The 14,354-nt window shown below is 40.7% G+C and overlaps 1 protein-coding gene across 12 annotated transcripts in view; it reads left to right on the forward strand.

Annotated features, from left to right (window-relative positions):
• The first annotated feature begins 414 nt into the window (after nt 1-414).
• FUBP3 (far upstream element binding protein 3) overlaps nt 415-14,354 on the forward strand; it is a 58,081-nt gene continuing 44,141 nt past the window's right edge. For 9 of the 12 annotated variants that reach the window (XM_030535190.1, XM_030535193.1, XM_030535200.1 and 6 more), the window contains exons 1-2: nt 415-549; nt 7,648-7,753. In XM_030535190.1, coding sequence (XP_030391050.1) covers nt 463-549; nt 7,648-7,753 — 193 coding nt within the window. In that variant the 5' untranslated portion in view covers nt 415-462. Of the gene's footprint in view, nt 550-1,565; nt 2,234-7,647; nt 7,754-11,784; nt 11,927-14,354 lie in introns of those variants that run through there. The other 3 variants (XM_030535194.1, XM_030535195.1, XM_030535197.1) reach the window with 2 other exon arrangements.

The following is a 14,354-nucleotide window of genomic DNA, read 5'->3' on the forward strand; positions in this document are numbered from 1 at the left end:
TGACTCATAGGACTGGACGGGACCTCGTGAAGTCCTCTAGCCCAGTCCCCTGCGCTCATGGCAGGACTATATGATCTAGAACTGTCAGGGTCATTAATTAGGATGCTAATGAGCGACGCTATAAATGAGGCAGGGCAATGAGGCGAGTGGCTCTCCCTAGGATGGGTGAGTGCGGGGCTCAGTCCACGCCACTCCCCATAAGGAGCCATGTGGAGCCACCAGCGCACGGGAAGCCCCGCCCCCGAGCAAGGGCTGCACGCGCCGGAAGCAGCCTCGGTCTGGCGGGGCGCTTACGTCATTGTGAAAGCCCCCTACCTCCGGGGCTTGAGGTTCCCTTCCCCCTCTGTTTCCGGCGGAAGTCTGGGGCCTTTCCTTTTCCGGGTACGGGTGCCCAGGCGGCGGAAAGAGGCAGGCAGGACGGAGCGGCGGCGGCGGTAGTGGTGGGGGTGGCTGGCGCGTGTAATGGCGGAGCTGGCGCAGGGGCAGAGCGCGGCTCCAGTGGGGATTAAGCCCGAGGGCTTCGCCGACGCTTTGCACCGGGTCCGCCAGGTAACGGAGCCCGGGCACAGGAGGAGGCCTCGGAGCCGCTGCTAGGCCTCGGGGCGGGAGAGGGAGCGGGGCGGCCCGGCCAGGTGGTTAGTGGGGCACAGGGTGGAGCGGCCTGCGCCTCCTTCTGGGGAAGGGCCCGGGGGGCTGGAGCGAGGGGCGAGCGGGGATGGCTTGGGCGGGCGCGCTGGGCGCAGCCTGGGTGGGCGGGGAGCGCTGGGACAGGTTGTGGGGAGCTGGGGAGACTAGTCCCGTGGGTCTCTCAGGCCTTGTTCACCACCCGCCCAACTTTCTCTCTGGAAAATAGCGCCCAGACCTGGTGTCTGTGCAGCGCCTTTCATCACCCAGGAGACCAGAGTGCTTCTGAAAACAGCTCCCCTCTGTAGTAATTAGGACGTGTGGGGTGAGAGGGGAGAAATAAACCCCTAAGGGGTTTATGTGGATGCAGGGTTGAAGGAGGTCAGACAGCTAGAGGTGCAGGTTCTGTGGGCTTTTGGGAGATATTGTTACTTTGCAGTTCAGTGGTTGGGCTTATGACACACAAAGTGGCTATTTTGTAAAGAAATACTAATTTACAACATTTTCCTTGGTGGAATGAATAGAAATAAGCATTCACGTGTTTTTTTTTTAAAGGGTTCTTAAGACTAGTCTAGACAAGTCAATTTAAACTATAATATAGGGGAAATACTGTATTTATAATTAGTGGTTAGCATTCATCCCGGAAGAGGTGGAAAGGTGTAACTTCTGTGATTCTGAAACAAAAACATTCAAAGACTGGTGGAGAGGGTTTCAAATCCAAACAACTTTTCTGCATAAAATGTAGGGTGGCTGAGAAATTATAGTGCTCCTTAGCAGCGTGTGAGTTTATGAAAAGTGATTTCAGAGGCAAGTGGCCACTGCCTTGTGGGTTTTGCTAGTTGTGCAAAATTCATTGCTGTGTATTCATCATCTTTCTCATTCCATATTTATCGCAGATGTTAAATGCAACTTGTTCATTGTGGTTATTTACATCCCAACAGGACATAACATGGCTAACTACTAGAAGCAAGTCTTGAAGATTCTGTATGGTCTTACTGTCACTTTCCAGTGTTGCTGGGGTGTTGGGGGATAAGATCTCCCTGTTGCCCAGCTCCTGGAGAAATAAGTTGGATCATAAAACCTTTCGAGCTATTGTTCTAATGAAATGAAAAGGCTCACCACTTTGTACAACTCAGTCATAAACCCAATATGGTAGCGAATATTATTTTTTTTCTCTAGTCTTCAGAGAATTGTGCAAAGACACTGGCTGTTTTAGGTAGCACGTCATCTACTTTTTTCAGAAAGACCAAAATGATCTGCGACTTACTGCTTTTCAGCTGTTGATCCAAAGCACCACATCTTAGTCATGTTTTACAATATGCAATAAGTAGCTCTCATCTGCAGTGACCCAGACAAGGCTGCAAATCAGATTTTTCAGTTTCTACTACAGCTGTGTCAACTTCACTGTACGCTGATGTCTGAGTCTTCCTGTTAGCATCAGATTGTTAACCTTTAGAGGCTGTTGTATTGGGAAATATCATAGACACATGTCATAATCTGGACCTCTTACTGAAGGCCTCCAGCTGCAAAAAGTCATTTTGAGTATTTGAGAATGTTTTCTGCCTGTTCTTAAGTAATGGATGGACTTTATCTTGGACAGCCTGCTCAGGTAGAAGAAAAATTTCCATTATTTGCTGATCATTTGTGGCTTTTTGAAAGGAAACTGAGTACCTCATTGGAAACATACTGAACTCATACCGAAATGCACCATTCACTGGATCAATAACAAGTTAAATGTGAAGGGGGAATTTCTGTGACTGTATTGACCTGGGTATATCAGTGAAAGTTGATCACTTATCCTATATGGCTGCCCTGTCAGATTTGTGGGTTATGGTAGGATTGTTCCACACTCTCGTGCCCAGAGAAAATGGAGCATTAAACTCCATTAATTGTAAATTGGCTTTTCTTTTATAGAAGAATGAATAAATTGGTATCCCTAGGCCCAGAATGTACTGAGTTACTCTAGTCTAAGCTTTTAAAGTCTTCAAAGCCATCTGCTTCAAATGAAGTGTCCTAGAAACAGTACGCTTTACAGGCCTTTATCAATGGACATACATTTCTCTGATAAATGTGGGTTCCCTCAAGTTATGGTAGTTGAGTAATTGGTCTGCAATTCTGTAAGATGATTGTATGCTGCCTGGCTTGACAGCTTTGTTCAGTGTGCTTTGGGGGAGGGGGAGGAGTTGTTGATTCTGGGCAAAAAGTAGATCTTAAAATCAAGCTCACTACACCTCTACCCTGATATAACACGACCCGATATAACATGAATTTGGCTATAACGTGGTAAAGCAGTGCTCCAGAGGGGGGGTTCTGCACACTCCGGCGAATCAAAGTAAGTTTAATATAATACGGTTTCACCTAGAACATGTTAAGATTTTTTGGCTCCCGAGGACAGCGTTATATCGGGGTAGAGGTGTATCTTAATAGCTGTGAAGGGCATTTAGTAATTGAGTACAAGTAGTTTGGCTTGTGCCCAGGTGTGATGTGACTAAATCCTTGTCATTGAGGTCTCAGTGACCAATATGAAATGAGGTGGTCTTGGTTCACTTCCTAGTGGGCAATTGTGTACTTCACAAATCCAGCTATCACAGTTCACACCTCTGGCATTCTTGTTGGATGGAATGTAGAGACAGATTCTGCTGTCTTGTCCCTAAAGATGGTGTCTAAGATTTTGGTTGAAATTAGGAAAGTTTGCATGGTACTTGTCCATGCCATACTTCTTCTGTAGGCAGATATCATTGGGGGAGGGTGTATTTCAACAATATGGTACCTTTTTATGAACTGTGTTCACTTAAAATCATGCAAACCATAGAGCTGCTACAGCTCTGCTTTGACCCCTGGGTTATTGATGTAAATGCCCCTCTTGTGGTTTTGAATCAATTTTGAGCTAAAACTGCATATACGACTGTTAATCTAAATATGCTGGAGGTCTACTTTCACTTCTCATATGGGTTATAGTATTGTACATCTGAGTTGTACCATCGGTATTGTGGGCAACTAAATATTCAGGTCAGTAGACCTGCAGGATGATCAGCCACAGTAACTGCAAGCTTAGACATTGTGAAATGATCTAGCAACCACAGAAGTCTGTAGAACCTTTCAAAGAAATGAGTTGTGTTGCTTTATTGGGTTGTCCTAGGTGAACCCTCTTTCTTTTTTATAGTAATAGTGTCAAATTTCTGATACAAACCTACAAACCAAAAAATTATTTCAAATGTATGCTGAGGCTTTGAGACACATGTTCTCCTTGCCCTCCATAGGGGATCTGAGATTAGTGGATTAGCAGACTGACACATGCAGTAGCCAACCTACATAGGGAGGCTGCTGATACTGTAATTTGGAATTGTATTGCTTTTGTGTGTTAAACACTTGTATTACTCCTTTAAGTAATGTAACTTGTATTAACAACTTGATTTATTCCTTTCCCCTCCTTAACAGTCTCACCTTGTAATAAATCATTCCTATTCGTATGGTGCTAGTCCCTTCTCCACATGCACACGGCACTTTTGCTGTGAAGTGATTTGCATTGTAAGATTACATCATAAAAATCTAAATTTGAGAAATTAACCAGATACTTACTAGCCAGTGGTTTAAATTAACTATCTAGAGGAAGACGCAAAAGACAAATTGGCAGCCCCATCGTTGATGTGATGTGATGGGTAATGGGCTGGTAAGCCCTTGTCCTGCCAACCTTAGGTGCCGGGATTTTTATCATGGTCCCATCAGGGCCCTGTGTGTAAACTCCATTTTTCATATCAGGCTCTACCTTGTAGGTCTCCTTTTTTTAATTAAAAAACAATAATAACAGGGGGGCAGGAGGAACACTCCAACCATTTCTTTGGAAGTGAGATACTTCTCTGCCTCTTTGTCCCTTTTCTGGACTCCTAGGGGTGGGGAAGGGGAAGGAAGTTGTCAGCTATTCTACATCTCCCTTTCCTCCCCTCCCCCCCTTAGATTCTCTCTTAGATTCTCTTTGAATAAATTAATAGCTGGTCTTTGCTGTTGCAGCTAGTTTTCCCAGTTAAGGCAAAACAAAATTTACATGGTTTTGGACAGTTTTACCACTCCTCACAGGGTTCTGGATAGCAGTTGAGAAACTGAAGCAAATTACATTCCCTTCAGTATTCTGCTTGACAAACATGAGCAGCCGCGGAGGCACTGGAGCGGTTTGAAGACTCAGGGCAATAATACTTCACTGACTTGTATTGTTAACATGTGAAAGATTATCTTTTTGTAGCCGTAAACTAGAAACTTAGACTAAATTCTGTAGAAGTTGATGGTTTCGGTCCTACCACACTTGCCATTGAAACTTTCATCTTGTGCACATGGATGGATTTTAAATCCTTAAACAATATTGTTAAAGAAGGATGAAAGGCACCAGGTCATATGCCTCCCTAACTACTAGGAATACTTCAATTTAAAAAAAAACTTCATTTTGTATCTTCATTGTAAATAGAAAAGCACGTACAATTATCACTTTTTTCTATGACTGTATTCCTGCAAATGTGTAGCTCAGGTTTTGAATGACCAGCCAAATCCCAAAAGTGGGACAATCAGAGAAATAATTTAGTGATGTTTCTACAACACGCTTTAGAATTAAACTGAATAAAGGCTTTTATATAGAGGGAATGGAGAATGACGTCTAGAGGGGTGAATGCAGTAGCTGGCAGTACATTACTCAAGGTCACCCAGTCAGATAAGGGCTAGGGCTGCATGCTTTTGTTAATTTCCTAGCTTCAGCTTGCTTAATTATCTTCCTGCAGAACCTGTAGTAATAAACAAGGCTCCTTTTGTAACTTAAAACAAGAGAAATTAAAACCTAATGTAACTGCTGCATCTATTCTAAATGTTTGATAACTTTACTTTTTGATTGTTTTTCTCCTGTGGTAAAGAATTGGTCAGTGCTCCCTGTATAATCCAACAGTGGTCTTTAAAAATATATCTTTTACATTTTCATAAGCCTTGACCAACTTGAAATAATTGTGCATTGTGAAAATGCTGACTTTGAATTTTTCGTCTAGTTTCTGGGGGCCAATTTCTGCCCTAATTTTAGGCTCTTAGCAGGGTGGATGGGGGAACAGCACAAGTGTAGCCAAGGGCAGGATTTGGACCAAATGAACTATTTAAAGTATAAATTCAATTGTGGAAATTGAAAATTAACAGTTATTCAATTTTTTTTTTAAATGGTAGACTATTCTCAGCGAACCTGTTAAAACATATCGGTAACATGTCACAGTATGTTAGGGCTGGCAGACCCAGTCTTTTGCAGATCTGTGGATTATAAATTACTACATAGGAGCTGTTAGTAGATTCCAGAAACTGATGTTAATCTTTATTTTTCAGTATTGAAGTGGTATTTGAAATAGCTTTAATAAAGCAACCAAGCGAGGGATAGCAGGTGGGAGGAGGGCCCGAAATGTGTCATGGTATGGAATATGACAAGTTACATAAGAAGGCACGTGTGGGGAGGTGGACAGTACATATTTATGTGATCTCTATGATTGTATTTACATGAAGCCATTGGTTTTGGGTGACACAAATAAACCATGCCTGAGTTGTTTGGTGTCAGTCTCTCTAATTGCAGCATTATCTGGCACTGCATTATTCCATATATTAAAAAGAAACTAGACCGCCTGAGACTGACCACTCCTTTCTCTTCTGTGAAAGAGGGTTCTTTTGTTCTAGAAAAGATTCAACGTGGTTTTCAGCTGCCTGTGTTAATTTCCTGGTGTGCATGCAAGTTTCCCCCTTGGAGATCACAGAAATACAATAGAAAAAGAGGGAAATCAAGAACTTCTTTTAGAACTTGCATTCCTGATACTGTTAATATATTTTTTTTATAAGGGAGGGGGCGGACTAAAGACAACCAAAGGCCATTTTCATTCACTATAAGTAGCACAAATGGTGTGTGTGTGTGTGATGTTTAAGAGTGAACTGAAAAGCAGTGCCTTAGTGTAACAGGAGTCCATATTACAAAGAGCTTTCTACTTTACTTTACTGCAGGTCCTGAATTTTGGACAGCCAGCTTTTCCTCTGCAGCTGTTGGTAGTGTCAGCAACTTGAACCCTTGTAGATGTGTGTCAGGTGTTGCAAGGAAAGCTACATTTTAGAAACACCTTTGGTTATATTTTTCCATCTCTCTTCCCTTCATTATGAAGAACATCTATGTAGAAAGATATTTTAAATTTGTTCGTGTTGCTTATTCTCTACTGAAATCCCAATTAGTAGTAATCTATCAGGACTGATTGTGTGGAAATGATTGATTGTTTCTGCTACTTGTTCTCCTTCTGAACTAAATCCTCCATCAGACTCTTAATACAGAGCCTGTTGAAATCTTTTTCCTTGGAAAAGAATGAGGGGAACAATATAGAATAAGACACCGCTCTGAACATTCATCAGGTTTTGCACGAAGCATCAGTTCATGTACTTTATACTGCTCTTATTAACAAAAATCCCTTTAAAAAAAACTAGGGTAGTGTCTTGGTGTCCCTACATCTATTTTAGTTATTTGTCTGGCCCCATTGCGATTGTATCTGCACACCTCATAATCTTTAATGTAGTTATCCTTGTAACACCCCTGTGAATTAAGAAGTGCTACTATCCCCATTGTACAGATGAGGAAATGAGGCACAGAGAGACAAGTGACTTACTTGACATCACAGAGGAGTCTGTTGCAGAGCACGGAATTGGGCTGCTGAGTCTCAGGCTAACACCCTAACCACTGGACCATCCTCTGTTAATAACATTTGATATTTAAATAAATGTCTGACATGGTACAGGAAACAAAGCTGGGCAAAGAACTCATTGAAATGAAAATAACTATTTTTGCTTACTTCTGTTAACTTGTGAAGTAAATTGCAGGTTTTCTTCATCCTTGCACCATGAAAACTCTGATTTTAGTAGCTAAAAAGACAAAATAATAACAGGAGCAAGTGTTCTAGTGGACAGCAAGGACCAAAGTTCACTTGCTGTGGCTGACATTTCATGCATGCTAATTTTTTTTTAAAAAATCTGCTTCAACAGATTGCTGCTAAAATTGGAGATATTCCTCACTTGAATAATACCACGCCACTGGTGGACCCCTCTGTCTATGGTTATGGAGTACAAAAAAGGCCCCTGGATGATGGAGGTAAGCTGGCTATTTTTTGACAATAGGTATTTCAGATATAGCATTCAGGAATGTTTGTTTGTGGACATGGATCAATTTTGCATTTGTTGTAGAAATAGCTGAGATTAGTTGATGGATAATTTTGTGTTGAGATTATACACAAGAATTCCTGTGCTGTTTAGTCTTGTTCAGATAGTACAACATATATTTTCAACTGACAAAATGATACATTCTACAAGGGATATTATCAACTTACTAGTTTTTAGAAATTTAGCTAAGTAATAGAACTATTTAACATTTGTATTGTAAATGAGGCACCATTGGGTTGGGGACTATGTACACATAACAAAAAGACAGTTCCTGCCTGAAATTGCTTACAGTCTACAAATAAAACGGTAAACGACAGGTAGGTGATAGCGCATAGTAGCTGTGAGATGATTATAACAAGTGTAACGGGCAGCAGTCACTGCATGACAGCTGATTATGTATGCATCTCAGCACAAGTTTTAAAGACAGATTTGAGAGAGGAAGCTGATGGGGGTCACAAAATCCTAGAATATCAGAGTTGGAAGGGACCTCAGGAGGTCATCTAGTCCAACCCCCTGCTCAAAGCAGGAACGCCCTGCTCAAACCAATCCTTCCTAATTCCTAGTGGGAAGATTATTCCATATTTATCCATTACAGTATTTCTTAACCCTTTCTCCGATGCATCTGGTGGTGGCCATGGTTTGAGTCAAAATACTGGACTAGATAGACTACCTTGTCTGATCCCTATATTGTATTAATATTCCATTATTTAAAATATTCTTGTGAATCACTAAAAATGTTTTCCTTGCTGGTAGTTTGACTTTTGTTAATTTTTGCTGTGTTTCTGGTGCTACAGAAGTCAGAATGGATGCGTATGTCCATACGAATCTGTGTCATCAGTTGTGCACTGCTCTTGGAACAGAGTGTTTTATTACTTGCTGCTTTACAGCACAAAAAGCTCTCACTTCTTTGTTGCAGCGGTTGTATCAAAGGGGCTGTGGTTTCCTTTTCCTCACCAGATTAGAATATTACTACTTATAGTTCCGGGGTTTTTTTGCCTGACAAAGGTACCCTTGCCATGCGATTCTTTTCTGCAAATATACTGTTCAGACTTTGAAATTTTGCATATAACCATAACTCTCTCTCTCTAAATGTGGATGAACTTTCAGTCACTGGATTTTTTTTGTGATTAGGGTAATGCTTTAATGTGGGTCAACACCAGAGCAGCACTGGGGAGGGATGCAGGCAGGCAAACAAAGTCTCAGCCTAGAGTTTCACCTGTGGAAGGAAAAATCCCCCTCATCTCTGTTAATTCTTAATTGCCTTGGGAAATGGAGGTGACATGGTGCTGATAAGATAGATGGACTGTCTCTTCCTTCTGAGGAATCAACCTGGGGCATGGGAGAGACGCTCCTGGCCTGCTGTTGTCTCAGCTGTCAGATTTTCCATAACCCACTCCTTCCTCCATATCAGCCATGTGTGTCCAAAAGAGGAGCTGCCACGTGCTTCCTATTAAGTTCAGTTTGATATTTCCTCTTGTATGTGTGTGTGTACACGCACATATATATGGTTGCTGAAGGAAGGAGTGTGTTCCTGTGAGACCAGCCCCCTTCCATCTGGGCTAAAGCATCATTTTTTTTCAGTACTTCCAATGCTCTGCTATGAGAGCAAGAAGCCGGTTCTAATTCTCTGTATCCTGGTCTTCTGTATGGCAAAACTGTGTTACCGGTTTAAACAGTGAACTGTTCAAACCTGATGCTCTTTTGTAACCAAAATGGGCCTCTTCAGAGTGCTACTAGTTGCCTTACTAGGCCAACCAAAACTTTTTTTGACTAGACCATAAGTGCTTAGGATATTCATTGTGATCCAGTTAGTCGTAATGGCCCCTCTTTCCTTTCCAGTGGCTCCGTGCTTCATTTCTTCTGAAATGAAACAAAATCAAATGTCTGATTATGGGCATACGTCTCTAATGAGAGTGTTTCTGGAGTTTTCCTCCATTCCAGAATTATGCCCACTACAGTGTTCAGTGATCAGGCCTAGCACTTCTTCCAGTGAGAGTTGAAAAATATTTTACTGACTGCAGTGAACATAAGAACAGCCATATTGGGTCAGACTAATGGTTCATCTAGCCCAATATCTTGCCTTCCGACAGTGGCCGCTTCCAGATGCTTGAGAAGGAATGATGCGGTGATCCAGCCCATGTTGTCCAGTCCCAGCTTCTGGCAGTCAGAGGCTTAGGGATATACGGTTATGAAATTGAATTCCTGACCATCTTGGCTAATAGCCATTAATGGACCTACTCACCATGAACTTATATATAGTTCTTTTTTGAACCCAGTTATACTTTTGGCCTTTAAAACATCACTTTTGGCATTGTGTTAAGTAGTACTTTCTTATGTTTGGTTCTAGTGTTATGTGAAGGGGTAAATAACACTTCCCTATTCACTTTCTCCATAACATTCACAATTTTATAGACCTATGTCATATTGCCCCTTAGTCTTTTCTAAGATGAGCAATCGCAGTCTTTTTAATCTGTCCTCATATGGAAGCTGTTCCATACTCCTCATCATTTTTGTTGCCCTTCTCTGCACCTTTTCCAATTCTAATCTTTTTAGACATGGGCAACCAGAACTGCATGCAAAATTCAAGGTGTGGCCTACCATGGATTTATATAGTGGCATTGTAATATTTTCTGTCTTATTTATCCCTTTCCTAATGGATCCTGACATTCTATTAGTTTTTTTTTTATTGCCACTCCACATTAAGCAGATGTTTTCAGAGATCTATCCAAGAACTCTTTCTGGAGTCATAACTAATTTAGAACCCATCATTTTGTATGTATGTTTGGGTTTATTTTTCCAATATGCATTGCTTTGCACTTATCAGCATTGAGTTTCAGCTGACATTTTTGTTGTCCAGTCATCCAGTTTTGTGAGAACCCTTTAACTTTTTGCTCTCAGCTTGCACTTAACTATCTTGAATCATTTTGAATTGTGCAAATTTTGCAACCTCACTGTTCACCCTCTTTTCCAGCTCACTTATGACTATGTTGAGCAGCACAGGTCTCAGTACAGATCCTTGGGAGACCACGCTATTTACCTCTCTCCATTGTGAAAACTGACCATTTATTCCTACCCTTTGTTTCCTATCTCTTATTCGGTTACCACTGCATGAGAGGACTTTCCCTCTTATCACATGACTACTTACTTTGCTTAAGAGCCTTTGGTGTGGGACCTTGTCAGAGGCTTTCTGAAAGTTCAGGTACACTGTCAACTGGATCGCCCTGGTCTGTATACTTGTTGACCACCTCAGCTAATTCTAATAGATTGGTCGGGCATGATTTCCCTTTGCAAAAGCTATGTTGGCTGTTCCCCGACATATTGGGTTTATGTACATGCCTGATAATTTCGTTCTTTACTAAAGTTTCAACCAATTTGTCGTCTTCTGAAGTTAGACTTACCTGCTCGTAGCTGCTGGGATTGCCTCTGGAGCCTTTTTTTAAAATAAGCATTACATTAAGTATCCTCTAGTCATCTGATACAGAGGCTGATTTTAAGCAGTAGGTTACATACCACAGTTAGTAGTTCTGCAGTTCTATATTTGAATTCCTTCAGAACTCCTGGGTGAATACCCTGTGGTCCTGGTGGCTTATTCTTTAATTCATCAACGTGTTCCAAAGCCATCTCAGTCTGGGACAGTTCACTGGATTTGTCTCCCACACTTGAGGAATCTCCCTCACATCCTGTACAGCGAAGACCAATGCGGAAAATTCATTTAGCTTCTCTGCAACAGCCTTGTCTTCCTTGCATTTAGCGTCTCTGAAGTGGAAATGGCAATGAATAGTCAAGCTTACTATATTTAAGCGTGAGGGATGATTGTATGAAAAAGCTTATGTGAAAACAAACCTGACTTTAATCTTCTTACCCTTAAGTAAATATCAATCGTATAGTAATAATAAATTCTGCATGTTTACTTGCTTCACTAATCTGCCAAAATAAGATTATGGCATGTATTTATGCCCTTAGAATGAAGAAATTAACAGACCAGTTGCATTGGGGAGGGGAAAAGAGAAGAATGAATCCCTCTCTACCATGGGGCACACACTTTATCAGTCTCTGGACTGGAAATTCCTGCATGTTGCACAATCACCTAGTCTGTATTTGGCAAGTAAGAAATTTCCCTCTGGCACTTTTTTGCCATGCCTTTTTATTAAAGTATCCGACCTTTGATTTTAACTTGTTGTTGCATGCATTGTTAAATAACAGGATATTATGCAAAACTGAGCTCAATTATGTCAGGTTCAAATGAAATATTTTTAATTCACACTTTTCATGTAACTAGACCAAAACTGATAGTCACTTCAATAATTATGAAGTAGGAACGGTTCCCCAACAACATGGCAGTGTCTACTTGAGTAAGGATATTTCTGATAGGCTTTTGAAAAAAATTTCAGGCTTGTAGAAAAGCCTGGAGCCTGTCCATAATTCAAGTAAAATAATACTTGCCACTTAACATCATCTAAGCTTAGCAGTAATCAAATGCTTTAGAATAGTAGATGGGGAGGCAGGCTGTTCCATTTCCAGCATCTTGTGACGGTCTCAGCTGAAGAAATTTTTCATTAGTGGTGGATGTTTCAGAAGTGGGAAAGATGTTGGCCTCTTGTGAGTGTAGGAAGCAAAGCCTCAGGTATTCCTCCATCACTTCTTAAGATCCCAGTAGTCCTGATCATGATGGAGGTAACATCCATGAAAGTGCTCCATTTTACAAGGAAAGCAAACCAGATAGCAGTTGAGTACGAGTGAGGGAGCTTTTCATTAGAACATGTTATCCCAAAACCATAAACTAATGAAAGAGCATATTGAAAAATTGCTGTACTTGTTTAAGTGTTCAAAGTATTGCACATCGGGAGGAAGAATTTTAATTAGTCATACATCTGACTTAGTTCTAAATCAGCTGTAACGATTGAGGAAAAGCTGGGCACCCTTATGAACAGCTCAGTGAAGACCTCTGCTTAGTGTGCAGCAATGGGCAAAAAAGAAACCTGTTAGGATGGCTAGGGAGTAGTAAACATCCTATTTTATAAACCAATAACGTGGCCACCCCGGAATTCTGTGCTCATCTAATGAACCCAGAAAATTAATTGCCAAAAAATATAGTCACTGGCAAAAGTTTCAGACTTCAGTTAAGATTTAAGTACTATATGGATAGCAAGAACATCCAGCATTAGTAAAGATTAAAGGAAAAACTTCAAGTATACCTTCTTGCTTCAGGACATAAGCTGACCTCTGACTACTGAAGGTTAGAAAGAAACTTTTCATGGGGCAGCTTGTTCAATAACTGCCTATTACATTATGTATTTGTATAATTGTAGCACCTAGGAGCCCCAGCCATGGACCAAGACTCCATTGTGTTTGGTGCTGTACAAATACAGAACAAAGACAGTCCCAACCCGAAAGAGGTTATAATCCTAAATATAGAACAAGAGATGATAGATGGATACAGACAAGGGAGTACAATGAGCCGGTACAGGTATGATAGGCAGTGGTCTCATCACACAAGCAACCTGACCATTGCCAAGATTTTGTTGGGGTTCTTGGACCTCCTTTCAGTATCTTGAAGTGACTGCTATCAGACTAGATACTGGACTAGATTTGGTCCAGTATGGCAGTTCTTGCATTTATTAAAAACTAAATCAGAATTGAAAAGTGCAAAACAGCATCTGAAACAGATGTATTTGGTTCTATGGGAACGCTTAATACATAAATGGCCAAAGCACTTTCAGAATTTCATATATATTAGGGCTGTCGATTAATCGCAATTAACTCAAAAAAAATCGTGATTAACAACATTAATTGCATTTTAAACAATAAATACCAATTGAAATTTATTAAAATTTGTGAATGTTTTTTCTACATTGTCAAATATATTGATTTCAACTCAACACAATATAAAGTGTACAGTGCTCACTTTATTTTTATTGCAAATATTTTCACTGTAAAAGAACAAATAGTATTTTTCAATCCACCTAGTACAAGTACTGTAGTGCAATCTCTTTAACATGAAAGTTGAACTTACAGATGTAGAATTATGTACAAAAAAAACCTGCATTCAAAAATAAAAAAATCTAAAACTTCAGAGCCTACAAGTCCACTCAGTCCTACTTCTTTTTCAGGTAGTTGCTCAGACAAATTACGTTGTTTACATTTATGGGAGATAATGCTGCTCACTTCTTATTTACAGTGTCCCCTGAAAGTGAGAGCAGGTGTTCGCTAGGCACTGGTGTAGCAGGCATTGCAAGGTATTTACATGCCAGATATGCTAAAATTCGTATGCCCCTTCATGCTTCCACACTGATGATGCTCATTAAAAAAAGGTGTTAAATTTTGTGACTGAATTCCTTGGGGGAGAATTGTATGTCTCCTGCTCTGTTTTACCCACATTCTGCTATATATTTCATGTTATAGCAGTCTGTGGTGATGACCCAGCATATGTTCGTGACAAGAACTCTTTCACTGCAGATTTGACAAAATGCAAAGAAGTTACCAATGTGAAAATTCTAAAGATAGCTACAGCACTCAACCCAAGGTTCAAGAAT

This window comes from Gopherus evgoodei, chromosome 16, assembly GCF_007399415.2.
Source record: "Gopherus evgoodei ecotype Sinaloan lineage chromosome 16, rGopEvg1_v1.p, whole genome shotgun sequence".
In the NCBI taxonomy this organism is placed as follows: Eukaryota; Metazoa; Chordata; order Testudines; family Testudinidae; genus Gopherus; species Gopherus evgoodei.